We start from the raw sequence: 14,103 nt of genomic DNA, 5'->3' as shown, positions 1-14,103 counted from the left end.
AAGTCCCACAGATTCGTAGTAAAGGGGCATTTCAAGGGCTCAGCCAAGTCCTTCCAGGCTGGGGCACCATGCTGGTGCCAAGTCTCAGCCCATACATTATCCCTCTAGCTACTGCTTAAAGACTGAGGTGAGGGTGCTGGAACTCACAGCATTTCAAAACCTGGAGCCAATGTAAGAGGTACAGAAGTTGTGGGTGTCAGCCTGGGCTATGGAAGCAATTCAGATGTCGAGAGCATATCTCCAGTGTTGAGGCAACTATAGGGGCTGAAGATACATTTCAAGGTTAGCAGGATAAAACCCTTCATAGGAAAGAAAGAGGATGAGACTTCTTCCACTAAACCGGTGAGCACAGGCAATTAGAGTTAGAAGAAGGAGCAATTGGGGTGGAGAGCAGTAACCCTTATACCTCTGTCTACTTCTGTGGCAGCAGAATTTTTCCTTGCAAAATGCTCTAGAGAGTCAGCTTCTATCTATTGCAGGGCCTGGATGCTCCATTTCTACACGCACATCTCCAGCTCCTAGGAAGCTGGATCCCTGGGGCTCTGGAGCAGTGCAGACACCAGCAGAGCAGAGGAAGGAGGTTTGTTCTGCATGATGGAGGGGCACCCTTGGATGGCAGGCACTGTTGCTGGCACTCAGAGTCTCTCCTGCCCAGTACTTGACAAGGGCATGCTCTAAGTTTGGGCCCTGTGGCTGGAGAAATAGTAGAGTGGGCAGGGTACTTGCCTTGCATGTGGCTGACCCAGCTTTAATCTTCAGCACTCCAGGAATGATCCCTGAGCAACACTAGGTGTGCCCCACCCCACTCTCCCAAAAATGTTCAGGTCCAGTTGTAGGAAGGCTTCAGGTGGCATCCGCTATACTTACCGAGCAGGGCAGTCTCTCCGGTTGCAGGCTACTGGTTGCACAGTGGGGCGTACCTTCCCCGCACAGTGTGTGGGGTTCACCTCTGTGCTATTCAGCAGACACCTCAGGCGGGGCTGTTGAATACCCCGGTTCCCGCAGGAGGCTGAGCAGGTCGCCAGTCTGTCCACAGACCACCAGTAATCTGTCAGAGCAAGAGGATCTGTGCTGAAGAGATGAATGCCTGACTTCCCGAGATCTGCTTTCCTTTTGAGCAGTGGGGACGGGGTCTGAGAAGGGGGGTGGGGAGTCAGGTGAGAACTGTTATTAAGAATGAGATGCTCTACCTTCAGTGGGTGTTATTCCCAGTGTAGCTAGGCAGATCATGAGGTTTTTAGGTGTCTGAGATGACTAATCTATAAAGTGAGTCAAGTGCCCCTTACCTTCTATGAAGACTAGATATGATTTAACAGTCCAGTTCATGGAGACTATGGGACTCTATGAATCAGTGTTCCTACTTTTTTATTTTTCTTTTTGGGTCACAACAGGCAGTGCACAGGGGTTACTCCTGGCTCTGCACTCAGGAATTACTCCTGGTGGTGCTCGGGGCATCATATGGGATGCTGGGAATTGAACCCGGGTTGGCCGCATGCAAGGCAAGTGCCATACCTACTGTACTATCACTCCAGCCCTGAGTGCTCATACTTCTTACTTTTATTTTTTATTTGTATTTTTTTTTTTTTTGCTTTTTGGGTCACACCTGGCAATGCACAGGGGTTACTCCTGGCTCTGCACTCAGGAGTTACTCCTGGTGGTGCTCAGGGGACCATATGGGATGTTAGGAATCGAACCTGGGTTGGCCGCATGCAAGGCAAACGCCCTACCCGCTGTGCTATCTCTCCAGCCCCTACTTCTTACTTTTAAATATACTATCATAACTACTTTCTCCTTTTTACTGGCTCACAAGAAAATAACTTTATTCTTCAACAGATATAAAAATATGAGACATTTCCCAATCGAACTTAAAAGTACAGATCAACTGTGAGGCTAATTTTTTTTTTAAATGTTTTTAAGTGCCTCTGAAGAGTTGATGCTGTCATAAGAAAGGCATTTTTAAAGGATTTTCTATGTGGAGGTCTGGGACTTAATGATATGAAACCCAGTTATTTTGACTGGATTTTTTTTTTAATTTGAGAGCTTATTTGGAAGGTTGTGTATTATCAATCCCACAGTCAGGTGTTGGCTTCTGCACCTTTCAGCAGAGAAAGGCTGACTGGCAAGAAAATAGCATATTTGCTTTCCCATCTGGGAATCCAAATGGCAGGATGTCTGTAGGGCAAGCCCATGTGTTCTAATCTCCCTGTTCTTGTGCTTACGTGTACAAATTTGTCCCTTTCCTGACAATTTTTCAGTTTCACATACTGAAGTAGAATTTTACTTTACATAAGTATCACACACAGGGGCTGGAGCAATAGTACAGCAGTATAGCAGGTAGGGCTCTAGCCACGCTCGAGGCTGCACTGGGTTCTATTCCCACCAATCTGTATCATCCTCAGGAGTAAGCCCTAAGCACAGCTGGTTGTGACCCTCAAATCGAAAAGGGGAAAAAAAAAAAAGAAAATCATATGGGAAAGGTAGATCATGCCTATGGAAAGCTCAAAAGTCTCACTTAACTTATATTTACAAGGTCTCTTTGGCTCTTTTCCCACTATTTTTGAACCCTTTCACAACTCTTCCTCAGTGCAGCTAAAGTCAGGTCCCATCTACAAGTTTTTTGGGCCTGTCCTTGTTTCTTGGAAGCCAGAGCAGAGCCACACAGCAGAGGTGCTGCAGGTGAAAGAGGAGCCCTTTAGGGGCTGGAATGATAGCACAATAGGTAAAGTGTTTGCTTTGCATGTGACAGATGTGGGTTCGAGTCCCAGCATCCCATATAGTCCAGAAGCACTGCCAGGAGTAATTTCTGAGTGTAGAGCCTGGAGTAACCCCTGTCTACAGGTGTGACCCAAAAAGAGAAAAAAAAGAGGAGGCCTCCGTTTTACCCTTGCCAGCTGTTGTGAGCAGTCCTTTTTATTATTATTATTTTTTTAATACTTTCTGCAAATTCCTGGGATTTTTCTGATTTTTTTCCTGATAAACAGTAAGTTAACAATTGTCCATCATAAAATTCTTCCCCAGAGCTTAAGTTTACAGGGAGGCTAAAATAATGGGAAATACCTAAGGCAAATGGACAGCCAAGGATCTGCTAGATCCTTGCATCTTCTGTAATACTTGCCAAGAGCCCAATTTTCATTTAAAAGGGTCTACAGGAAAACCTTTATCTTTAACTTCCCTGAATTCTCTGTAACACAAAGACCCAGGTTTCCTATAAAAATCCCACAAAAAGAGTCATAGTTAACTTTTCTTTTCTCCTCTACTTTCCAGGTCTGAGTCTGAGCATCTTTCTTATTTAATATTTTCATCCTTGAAAATATTCAAGAACCAGGAATCTCCAGGGACCCACTGCAGTCACTCCTGCCTTATCTGCATCATTGACAAGCACATAACACGTGACTGCTGGTGGGGTCTCTGAAGGGCAATATCTCCAGGACAGCAGGAGTCAATAGTTTAGATCATTTTTTTAAAAAAAAAAGTTTATTTTTGTTTTGGGCCACACCCAGTGCTGCTCAGGAATCACTACTAGTGGGCTTGAGGGACCAAGAGGACTAGGAGCAGAAGGACCATCTGTGAAGGTAGGACTAACCCTTTGAAGCACTGCTGGAAAGGGAAGCTGGTGAGTCTTGGAAAGAGAGTCTTATTGTATGTACATGTGAGTCATTTCCAGTTTTTTTGCTAGAAGAACTACTGAGCATCAGAAGTCTCATTGCTCTCCTAAATAGATTCCCAAGCATGAACTTTCTTGTTCAAGAAATAAGCCCAGTACCCAAAGCCGAAGGAGTTCTTACCTTGGATCATTAACGAGGTTTTCTGTACCAGAGTTCCTGCCTCATTCTGAGCAAGGCAGCTGAATTCCCCTTGAGACACGCTACTGAGATTTGCAATCTGGAGAATCTGTCCAGCTGCCAAGATATGATGCCTGAGTCCTGTCACATTGCCAACTGGCTGACCACTATAGAACCAGGTGATGTTGGGGGTAGGGTGACCTTTGATAGGGCAGCCTAGAAGGAGGAGAGAAGAGAGATAAGACATTGGTAACACCAAGAAGGACACATTCTGACTGGATTGTTTATGTCTCCAAGCCACTAGAGGCCTCACATATAGTCTAACCTTCCTTACCCATGATTTTTGATGCTTGCCATTACCAAAAAAAAAAAAAAAATATGTTTCCATTTTCTGGAATTATTTGGGAGGGTTATGGGAGGGAGTCTACTATTTGTGTAAAAATTCTTGAAGAAACAAAGTTTGGTATCTTTTTGTGCCCTTATACTAACTTAAAGAAAATGAAGCAATATTTAGTTTTTTTTCAAGTTCATTAGTTCCTACTGATTTTATACTTCAAATTGAATGAATTGGTAAAAATATAAAATATGTAATCACAGTCAAGAGTCAAATTTTAATTGGTAAAATTAATATCTGCCTTCATTTTATTCTTTATGTGAATTTCGAGCCAAAACCTTTCAACAGAGTAGAAAAACAATTTTAAACACTGATCTCATTTTTATAATTAAGAACATTGGCCTTCTGACAACTTTGCAGTTGACATATATACTACTACATTTATCTACATAGTCATTGAACACATTTTGATTTATTAAAATTACAAAATGTTAAAAGGAGATATTATGTCCAAGTCTTTGTAGCATAGAATTAGTAAAACTAGTATTACAATTATGAGTGAAAAGTCCTTTTCTTTAAAGTAAATACTAGGTATATAGGCATAATCCTAACAAATTAAAATCCATAGAAGATTTATTTAAAAGTTTAAAATACAGGACAAATTGTTCAAAACCAAAGATATTGAAACTTTACTCAATTTAGTTATCAATCTGGTTCCTACTGTCATAATAACAGTCAAGGTAGTTATTACTAACTTTCTACTGGCAAGGAGATGTCAGGTGATGTAGAATTTAAAAATAACTAATAAAACTGAAATGTAAGGCAGGAAATGATGAATGGTGAGACGACGAGGGCCACCTGCATGGATGTGAGTGTTCAGAACAGATTTTCACATGTTGGTTTATTATACAGCCAGGAGACAGAATTGTTAGTATTTGTATAGGATTGCAGAGAAAACACAGGAAAGTCCCTTATCATCTGGAGGAGGAAACTGAGGCTCAGAAATGCTCAGGTCTTCCCAAGAGCAAAGGCAGGTTTCTGTACAACTCCTTTTGTTCTTCCGTCCATGCCTCTAACATGTTCAGCAGAGCATAAGTTAGTCTATATGCCCTGTCTCTTTGTTGCCTTAGTCCTTTTTACCACTCACCATGAAAAACTTTTTTTCACTATAGTTGCTGAGGGCAAAGGGGTGGGAGCAGGCTAGTTTTCACTTTTTGCTTTGTTTTTTTGTTTTTCTGTTTTGGGGCCATACCCAGTGATGTTCAGGGGTTACTCCCAGTGCTCCATTTAGGAATTATGCCTGGTGGTGCATGGGGGACCGACCATATGGGATATCGAGGGATAGAACCCAGGTCAACTATATGCAAAACAAGAACTATCTACTGTATTCTTGCTTTGGCTACTTTGAAAAGGGGTTCTGGAAAAACAGTACTAAAATTGCCCATAAAAATTGATTATGAGTTACAGTATTACAGGACCCCATTCTTCACTTTTCATAGTACTGTCAATTTTGTCATGGAACTTCACAGTGGCACTCCCAGGATGGATGGGATGTGTTTCCTAACTCTTAACTTTCTATTTGGCCATGTGACAACTTTGAAAAAAATGTCAAGATGTTAGACTAACAATGACCAATTGAAGAAGGAAACTAAGAAAATTCCTTTAATAATAGTACCAAAATTTAAAACAAGAATAAAGTTAAGGGAGGCAAAAGACTTACACTGAAAAAATTCATAAAAGTTTTTTCTTTTTTTTTTTTTTTGTCCACACCCAGTGGTGTTCAAGCCTTACTTGGCTCTGCAGTCAGGAATCACTCCTGGTGGTTTCAGTGACCATATAGGATGCTAGGCCATCCATGTGCAAGGCAAAACCTTACCCACTGTACTATTGCTTTGGCCCCCTATAAAGCATTTCTAAAATTGTAATATAAGGACCAGGGGATAGTACAGTGGGTATGGTGTCTGCTTTTGCACACAGCAGATAGGGGTTCAACCCCCAGAAACTCATACGGTTTCCTGAGTTCCACCAGGAGTAATCCCTGTGCAAAGAACAGGAAAAGCACTGGGTGTGCTTCCAAAATAAACAAAAAATTGTAATGTAAATGAATGATAAAGAAAACTACTATTCACAGGCTAGGAGATTTATATACTCAACAAAATGAATTACTGAGTTGATGCAATCTCTATAAAATTTCTATTGTTTTTGTAGAAATAGAAAACTTAAAATTTTTATATTTCAGAGTCTTAAATAGCAGGAACAATATGAAAAAAAAGAAGAGCCAAACTGAAGGTCTCATCGTTCCTGATTTCATTACTTCTTATATAGCCATGGTAAACAAAACATCATAGTATAAGCATAAATATACACGCATATATATTTATATATATTTAGTGAAAACACCATAAATAAACTCTTGCATGTTTGCTCAAATTAATTTCAACAAGGGTGTCAAGACCTTTCTATGGGGAAAGTTGTCTTTAAAATTTTTTTTTTTTATTGAATCACCATGAGCTACAGTTAGAAAACTTTTGTGTTTGAGTTTCAGTCATACAATGATCAAACACCCATTCCTCCACTAGTGTATAGTTTTTACCATCAATGTCCCCAGTATCCCTCCCCCCCTCCCCTTCTCCCCAGCTCCCCCCACCCCCATCCTACTTCTTCCCCTGCCTCTATGGCAGACAAAGGGGAAAGGTTGTCTTTTTAACAAATGGTGTTGGAAAAACTAGATACCCACAAGCAAAAAAAAAAAAAAGTTGGATCTTTATCTTATACCAGTATAAACATTAACTCAAAGTAGATCAAATAAACATTAACTCAAAATAAATCAAAGACCTAGAACTAAGAGTTAAAATTATAAATTCTTACGGTCCTAGGAGTAGGTAATAAGGCTGGAGGGCATGACTGGAATACATGAGGCTCCAACTTTGATTCTTGGTACTGCATCACCCACAGCCACAGAAACATAGTCCTGTTCATTCTTAGCCTACTGAATTGCTGGGTCTGAGTATAGCCAGTCCAAATATATGGTGGGAGTAGCCCTCAGACCTCTTGAGTACCATTGTAGAGGGACCTTCTCTAAAAGTACAAAACTCTTGGAACTAAATACATGGGAAAGCTTCATGACATTGGGGTTGGCAATGATTTCTTGGATATGGCACTAAAAACAGATAACAAAAGAGATTAATTGAAATGGGCATTTGCCTTGCACGCGGCCAGCCCGGCTGACCTGGGTTCGATTCCTCTGCCCCTCTTGGAGAGCCCAGCAAGCTACTGAAAGTATCTTGCCCACATGGTAAAGCCTAGAAAGCTAACCATGAGGTATTTGATATGCCGAACACAGTAACAACAAGTCTCATGATGGAGACGTAACTGGGGCCTACTCAAATAAATTGATGAACAACAGGAGGACAGAACATCATCAAAAATGAAAGCATTTGTGCAAAGAACATTATCAACACAGTTGAAAGGGCAAACCACAGAATGGGAGAATAAGGGATAATCTATAGAATAAACAAAGAACAAAGAACTCTTGTAACTCAAAAACCCAATCACAACCAAAATTTTAAAATGTGTAAATGTTGGGGGAGACAGCTCAAGTTGTAGAGCACGTGCCTTAGAGTAGTCTTGGATTCTAGTCCCAGGATCATATGACCCTTTCTGCCCAACCACATCCCACAACCAGAATCACTGTAGTCCTGATGGTTCTTGAGCACAACCAGTATGGCTCTGGTGGAATTACTGCATGACTAGGCTAAAATAAAACTCTAGTACCTCTCAGCCAAGCACTGCTGGAGTAACCCTGCCATACTACCACCTATACTAGTGGGTGTGGCATAATTTAAAAAAATGAGAGAAAAATCTTTGAATAAGTATTTCTCCTAATTTGTACAAAATGGCCAATCAGTATATAAAAAGATGTTGAACATCATGAAATCCACAAAGAAAATACTTTAGTTATATTATTTATAATATCAACCCCCTAGAAAAAACAAAGTATTGGTGTAGATATGGAGATACTAGAACCATTGTTCACTGCTGATGAGAATGTGAAATGGTTTCTAGATATTACAGAAAACAATAGTTACTCAAAAATTAAAATATGCCAAATGATTTAACAGTTGTATGCCTGGATATGTACTCAAAATAGCTAAAGCACTTGTAGAGTAATGTTTCAGAATATCCATGATATCCAAAGGTGAAACAACCCAAATATCCATCAACAAATAAAGTATGGTGTGTAGATATACATTTATATATAAAATATATTATAAAGACCTAAAAAGGAAAGAATTTTTATATATGCTATAATACGGACAAAACTAAAAAATTGGTTAAGTGAAATAAGCTATACAGAGAAGGATACATACTGCAACATTCTATTTATATGAGGTACATAGAGAAGTCAAATTCTTAGAAGCAGAAAATAGAATAGCGATGACTAGTGTTTAGACGAGACACAGAGGAAATTATTTAATGGGTTACAGTTTTAATTAGAGGAGGTGAAAAATGTTCTGGAGATAGTGTGATGGCTGCATAACAACTTGACTATAATTAGTCCTACTGAACTCTATACTCAACAATTGTTGAAATAGTAAATTCTTATGCATGTTTTTCTACAATTAAAGAAATGAGGTAGATTTTCTGGTGAACCATGTCCAAACCTCCATCTCAAGAGACCCTGTGCATTTTCGCTTGTGTTCTTGTGCCTTTGCCATCATCAATAGAAGAACATGCCTGGATTGACTGGATGATCCCTTGAGGACAATGAGCAAAACGTGGAGAACAGCCAAGACACTCAGTCAATACAGTTTAGATCAGCTAAACTAAGATCGGTAATAATAAATGATTTAAATGAGTATTATTTTAAACCACAGTCTCTTGTATTTTTATTTGTGCAGGTATGTGCATTTGTGTGGACATGCATGTGTACAAACTAAATTTTTTCCCCATGGCTTATGGATCCAAGTCAAAGCGTGGTATTGAGAAGAGTTCTATGTGTTGATCCAGATTTTACCAAACCTTAATTTTCTTACTTTGGCACCCAGAAAAAGCAAGCTCCCCAAATGATCCTGTTAGTATACAGTCATTTATATGCTGAGCTCCATGGTGGTGCCATTGCAATCCTGTTATGAGAAGGGTGGTAGGCATGGCCTTGGAAAAGAGGTATAGAAATCAGTCTCTCAGTTAGCACCTGGGTTCATCAACACCCATGCCCTCCAGTCCAAATCATAGTCAAGTGAGATGCTGGTTTCATTTTTAATAAGAGGCAGGAAAACTATATGTTTATGTTGGCAAATGGAGTGATTTTAAAACTGGAGCTTAAAAGGAGGACTGATTTTCTGGCTTACTGGAACAGGCAAATGTGTCTCCTTAGCACATCTGCTTTTAAGGATAAAAAGAGACACCATACTCTATTAAATGCTAGTTCTATGATTCATTCTCTTTGGCCAGCATGGACAAAGCTCTGGTGAGGCTGGCTGAATTCTAAGTTGATAAACACAAAACTCACTATTCCCAAAGGAAAAAGAGATATTTGGCTAAGGAATCTCATATTTATCCCTCATCTTTATTTTCCCAACTCTGTTGTGACTTATTTCCTGTGAGATTTTAGGCTGAAAAGGGGAGGGGGTGAACAGCAGCAGCCTCAGGTTGTTTTCTATGGCTGACAAATTTACTTACCTGGGAGCTATAAATATTAGCTAAGAGAAATGTTTGCATAACAATTATATTAAATTTCCCCCCTCCTTTTGGAATCAGAGGCCATAATGATGACCCCGGACACATCTTTTTTGGGTCTTGGGTGCTGAACATGTTTCTGGCACCTTCTAGTCTAGCACTCTCTGCAAAGATGAGAATCAGGCAGAATTCTTTGCAGAGGCAGACACAAGGACTGCTATGGATAAGATGTTCTTGAAACTCAACTTGAGAAAGATCCATATGCAAGAGCAACTTGAGGTATTTTTGAGACAAGACAGTACTAACTAGTAATATTTCTCACACCAAAACATCAGGGTGAAGATAAATTCTGCAGAAAGTTTTAAGTAGAAGAGCAATTTATAAAGTTTCAAATGCAATTATATCATTCCTATTAAAGAGTATTCTGAATTTTGATAGGGTTTTCTAGTGTCAGTTTTATAGTCTATAAAAGAGTTTTTGACTTTGTTTTGTTACGTTTTGGGGCCATACCCAGCAGTGTTCAGGGTTTTTTTTTCTAGCTCTGCACTCAGGAATTACTCCTGGTGTTGCTTTAACCTTGGTGTTTTAACTCATGCAAGCGAATGCCTTACCTACTTTACTATCCTATGGCCCTACTCAATGTTTTTTAAGTTGATGCTCCATGGATACTAAGGATCTACAGAGAAATGTAAAGAGGGAATCCTGAAAAGTAATCTCACAGATAGGATGGGGGTGGGGGTCATCTCCGTTTCTATGTTAACCATGGTAGAATTATATACCGGGCACATTCAGCATAAGAAAAATTGCTAATCACTGAACTGGATCATATTCAGGTACTTTTAGGCTTCCAGATTTTTCAGCATCATTTTAAAATCATCATCCTCAACCCTTTTCTTCACTGCGCCAAGTTGCCAAATAACACTGGCCTAATTCAATCTGCTTTGCTTATTAGACCAATGTGTAGTGAAATTGTGCTATGCCAACAGGGGGCTCATGAAAGGACCATTATCAAGGGTTATTGGGGATTAAGGGATATTGAGGATTAAAATAAGCAGAAACCAGGGAAAGGGAATAAGCAGGGGAGGGAAATCTAGAAAAAGTATTAGTAAAGGTAAAAAAAGATGAGAAAATGGACAGTGTAGCTGGGAGAAAAGACTAGTTGACTTAATTGGAAGAGAGGGGACATAGATGAGAATGGCATGGTGGGGTGGAGTTACGAGAATGAGGTTCTTTAGAGCTAGAAACTAGACTCTTGGGAACACATACATTTCTGAAGGGGCGAGTGACATGATCTAGGTTAACTTTAGAAGCACCTAGAAGGTGGTTCTTTGTGAGATGCACTAGCTTGGTTAAAGAGTCTGGATATTTAGATATGCAAAAATATATTAAGGGCATTTCACAGGACATAAGGAAGAGACAGGTGGAAGAAAAGAGAAGCTAGAGATTGGAAAGCTAGTGAAACTATTAACAAATAGTTAATTAGGGAAGAGAGGCTCTTCCCTAACCCTACAACTGAAACTGATAAGTTTAAATTTAAGGATATTGATTTTTAAAGTTTTTGCAACCACAAAGAAAATTCCATAAAGGTGATAAGAACTGGAGGCACAGATTTTAGGAACTCATAGATTTGTATTGATGAAGTCCTCAGTGAATCACAGGTCTCAGAACAAAACAGTTGGATAAAGAGCATTCGGTGATTAAATAAAAAGCCTATTTGGAGTCTGAGAAGAAATGGTCTGATAAAAGGAAAATCAGCCCATTGATGCAATGGAAATGTTAGCAAAGAAAGAGAAATGTTAGAAAATAATTTTATTAATAAGAACTTATAGAATGGGTGGTTTTATTTGTTCATGAAAATACCTGAACAAAAGTATTTTCTCCAAAATCCTTTTATCCTCTGCTCAGGTAATATGAAAGGGTACTTCATTCTAAATCAGTGTTTCCAAAAGTAGACAATACCACTCACCAAGGGGTGCTAGAATAATCCAGGGTGGTGGAAACAGCCTTGTTTACAATTGGGGGACACTTTTTGTAACTTAGAGAAGACAGATTTTTAGGATGGTCCTAAGTGATATATTTTTCCTGAAAAGCTCTAGCTTTGGTCAAATAAGTTTGGGCACCTCTGTACTAAACTTTAAAAATTCTAATGTTTGAATGATCAAGACTTGGTAATTACTAGAATGTAAAATTTAAGTATCAAACATTTTTTACTCATAGTTATTTATTTAAGAAAAGATTTACCTTAGGTCTTGGATCTTTAGAAGTGAATAACTGGGTTATTTAAAAGATAAAAGAATTTTTAAGGGGTGAATGGGACTACATTTAAAATTGTATAACAGGAAAAAAGTTTTACTTGACATGGAGACTTCAGAAAACAACTTGAATAATGATTCTAGCTTCCTGTAATGGTGAATAACTTGGTTGAGCTTACCTTCCAAAATATAAACCAAAAAAAATAAACAAATAATCATCTTGAGCCAACACCTCTTTGAAATCACCGAGTTTCAGCAAAACAGCGTCAGAAACAAAGGCTCTGTTCTAGAAACTCAGAGAACTGTAATAAATGAGGCTTGCCAGCTTGCAACCTTCTGTCTCCAGAAATTCCTAAATGTCTGTGTGTCTCAGGGAGCTGGACAACTTAAAGCTTTATTAGCTAGAAATGTCAGAGGACTAAGTCTTTGGGTTGGGAGAACTGCTGGAAAGCTAAGGAGGAATATCTGATAAGAGTAACAGTTAGAAAATATCAAACTGCATAAGTCTGACCATATTTTAGGTACACACAGGGAACCCAGTAAAAGGGCCACAGCTACAGCTGAAATAAGAGTGAATATTTCTACTGGAGTCCATTGCAGAGGAGACAGAGGACTGAGTTTGAATCCAGTCAAATTAGAATAAAAATAAACACTCTTCAGAAGAACAGAACAGAATCTACAATATTTAGAATATAATGTTCTGTATACAGTAAGAACTATTATACAGGAAGATATGCATGTGATTCATATTAAATAGAAGCAATAATCAAAATGAACTAATCCTAAAATGCAAACGTTTTAGTGAGGGGATGGGAACTTTAAAGCAACTATTATAAATAAGCTAAAAGAGTTAAAGAAACATACTTATAAGTGAAAAGATAGCTTTAGTAGAAATGTAGAAGCATTAAGTTTAAATTTAATTTAAAGACATTTCAGAGCTGTAATATTCCAAAAACAAATATAATTCACCAGATGGTACAAAGAAAAATTAGAGATGGCAGGAGAGTCAGTGAATTTTAAGGCAGTTCAGCAGAAATTACCGAATATGAAGAATATAAAATTGAAGGAATATACAAGGATCTGTGGGAAAACATAAAAAAGTTTTATATAGGGGCCAGAGAAATAGTACAGGGGATTAAGATTATGCTTTGCATGCAGTCAATCCTGGTTTAATCCCTGGCACCACATAGTGCCTTGAGTGTTTCTAGGTGCATCTCCAGAGGTCCCAAGTGCTGACAAAGTGGTGTGGATAATTACCAACACTGCTGGGCTCTCACATTGAACTTCTGATGTGGTTGGCCGAAAATTACCAGGATGGGTTCCCAGGCCTTCTGAGCACATCTCAGGAAGCAAAGTAAGTCTAATATAATATAGGTATAATTGGAGTCTCAGAGGAGAAAAGAAAACAGGACACAAAAATACTGGAAAACCCTAACATTTTATTTATTTTTAGGATAACATCTCCCTACTTTTTTAAAAACTATGACTTCATAGAACATTAACAAATCAGATAGGCACAGTGCTAGTTTCTTTAGGACAGTTTCTGAGAGTGGTAATCTGTTTTATGCTTCCCTTCTGGTGCCAGGTAGTCTGCTGGAAATTTCTATTATTTTTGCATATAGATATATCACTGATCTCTGCTTTCATAATAACATGGAGATCTCCCTAAAGTGAACATATCTCTGTCAATACTTCCTTCCTTTTATAAGGACACCAGTTATATTATGGATGACCCCAAATGACCTCATTTTAATTTGATCATTTGTAAAGACCTTATTTCCAAATAAGGTCACATTCATAGGCAATAGGGGAAGAAATGAAAGATCTTTGGGGGATGCAATTCAACCCATAACAAAGGATTATTCCAAGCAGAATACAGCAGGAAAGGGCCTCTTCCTCCTCCCCCCCCCCATTTCTCAAGTTTACCAGTAGCTTGGCAGTCACACCCACAAATTGCCCCAGCACCATATAATCTCAGCAACAGCTATGATCCAGAGTCGCAGAAATTATGAGTGAATCTGCTGTATAATCATATTGTAAATTCTCTACACCACTG

General features: G+C 38.9%; 1 protein-coding gene across 2 annotated transcripts in view; it reads right to left on the bottom strand.

Moving 5' to 3' along the window:
• Nucleotides 1-14,103, bottom strand: part of ADAMTSL1 (ADAMTS like 1) — a 454,178-nt gene that overhangs the window by 25,336 nt on the left and 414,739 nt on the right. For both annotated transcript variants that reach the window (XM_056117099.1, XM_056117100.1), the window contains 2 exons: nt 3,786-3,998; nt 868-1,048 (listed from right to left, as the gene is read on the bottom strand). In XM_056117099.1, the coding sequence (XP_055973074.1) occupies nt 868-1,048; nt 3,786-3,998 (394 nt within the window). The remainder of the gene's footprint in view (nt 1-867; nt 1,049-3,785; nt 3,999-14,103) is intronic.

This window comes from Sorex fumeus, unplaced genomic scaffold (assembly GCF_029834395.1).
Source record: "Sorex fumeus unplaced genomic scaffold, SorFum_2.1 ptg000034l, whole genome shotgun sequence".
In the NCBI taxonomy this organism is placed as follows: domain Eukaryota; kingdom Metazoa; phylum Chordata; class Mammalia; order Eulipotyphla; family Soricidae; genus Sorex; species Sorex fumeus.
Note: the sequence above shows the minus strand (reverse complement) of the source record. Positions and strands in the feature narration are given on the sequence as shown.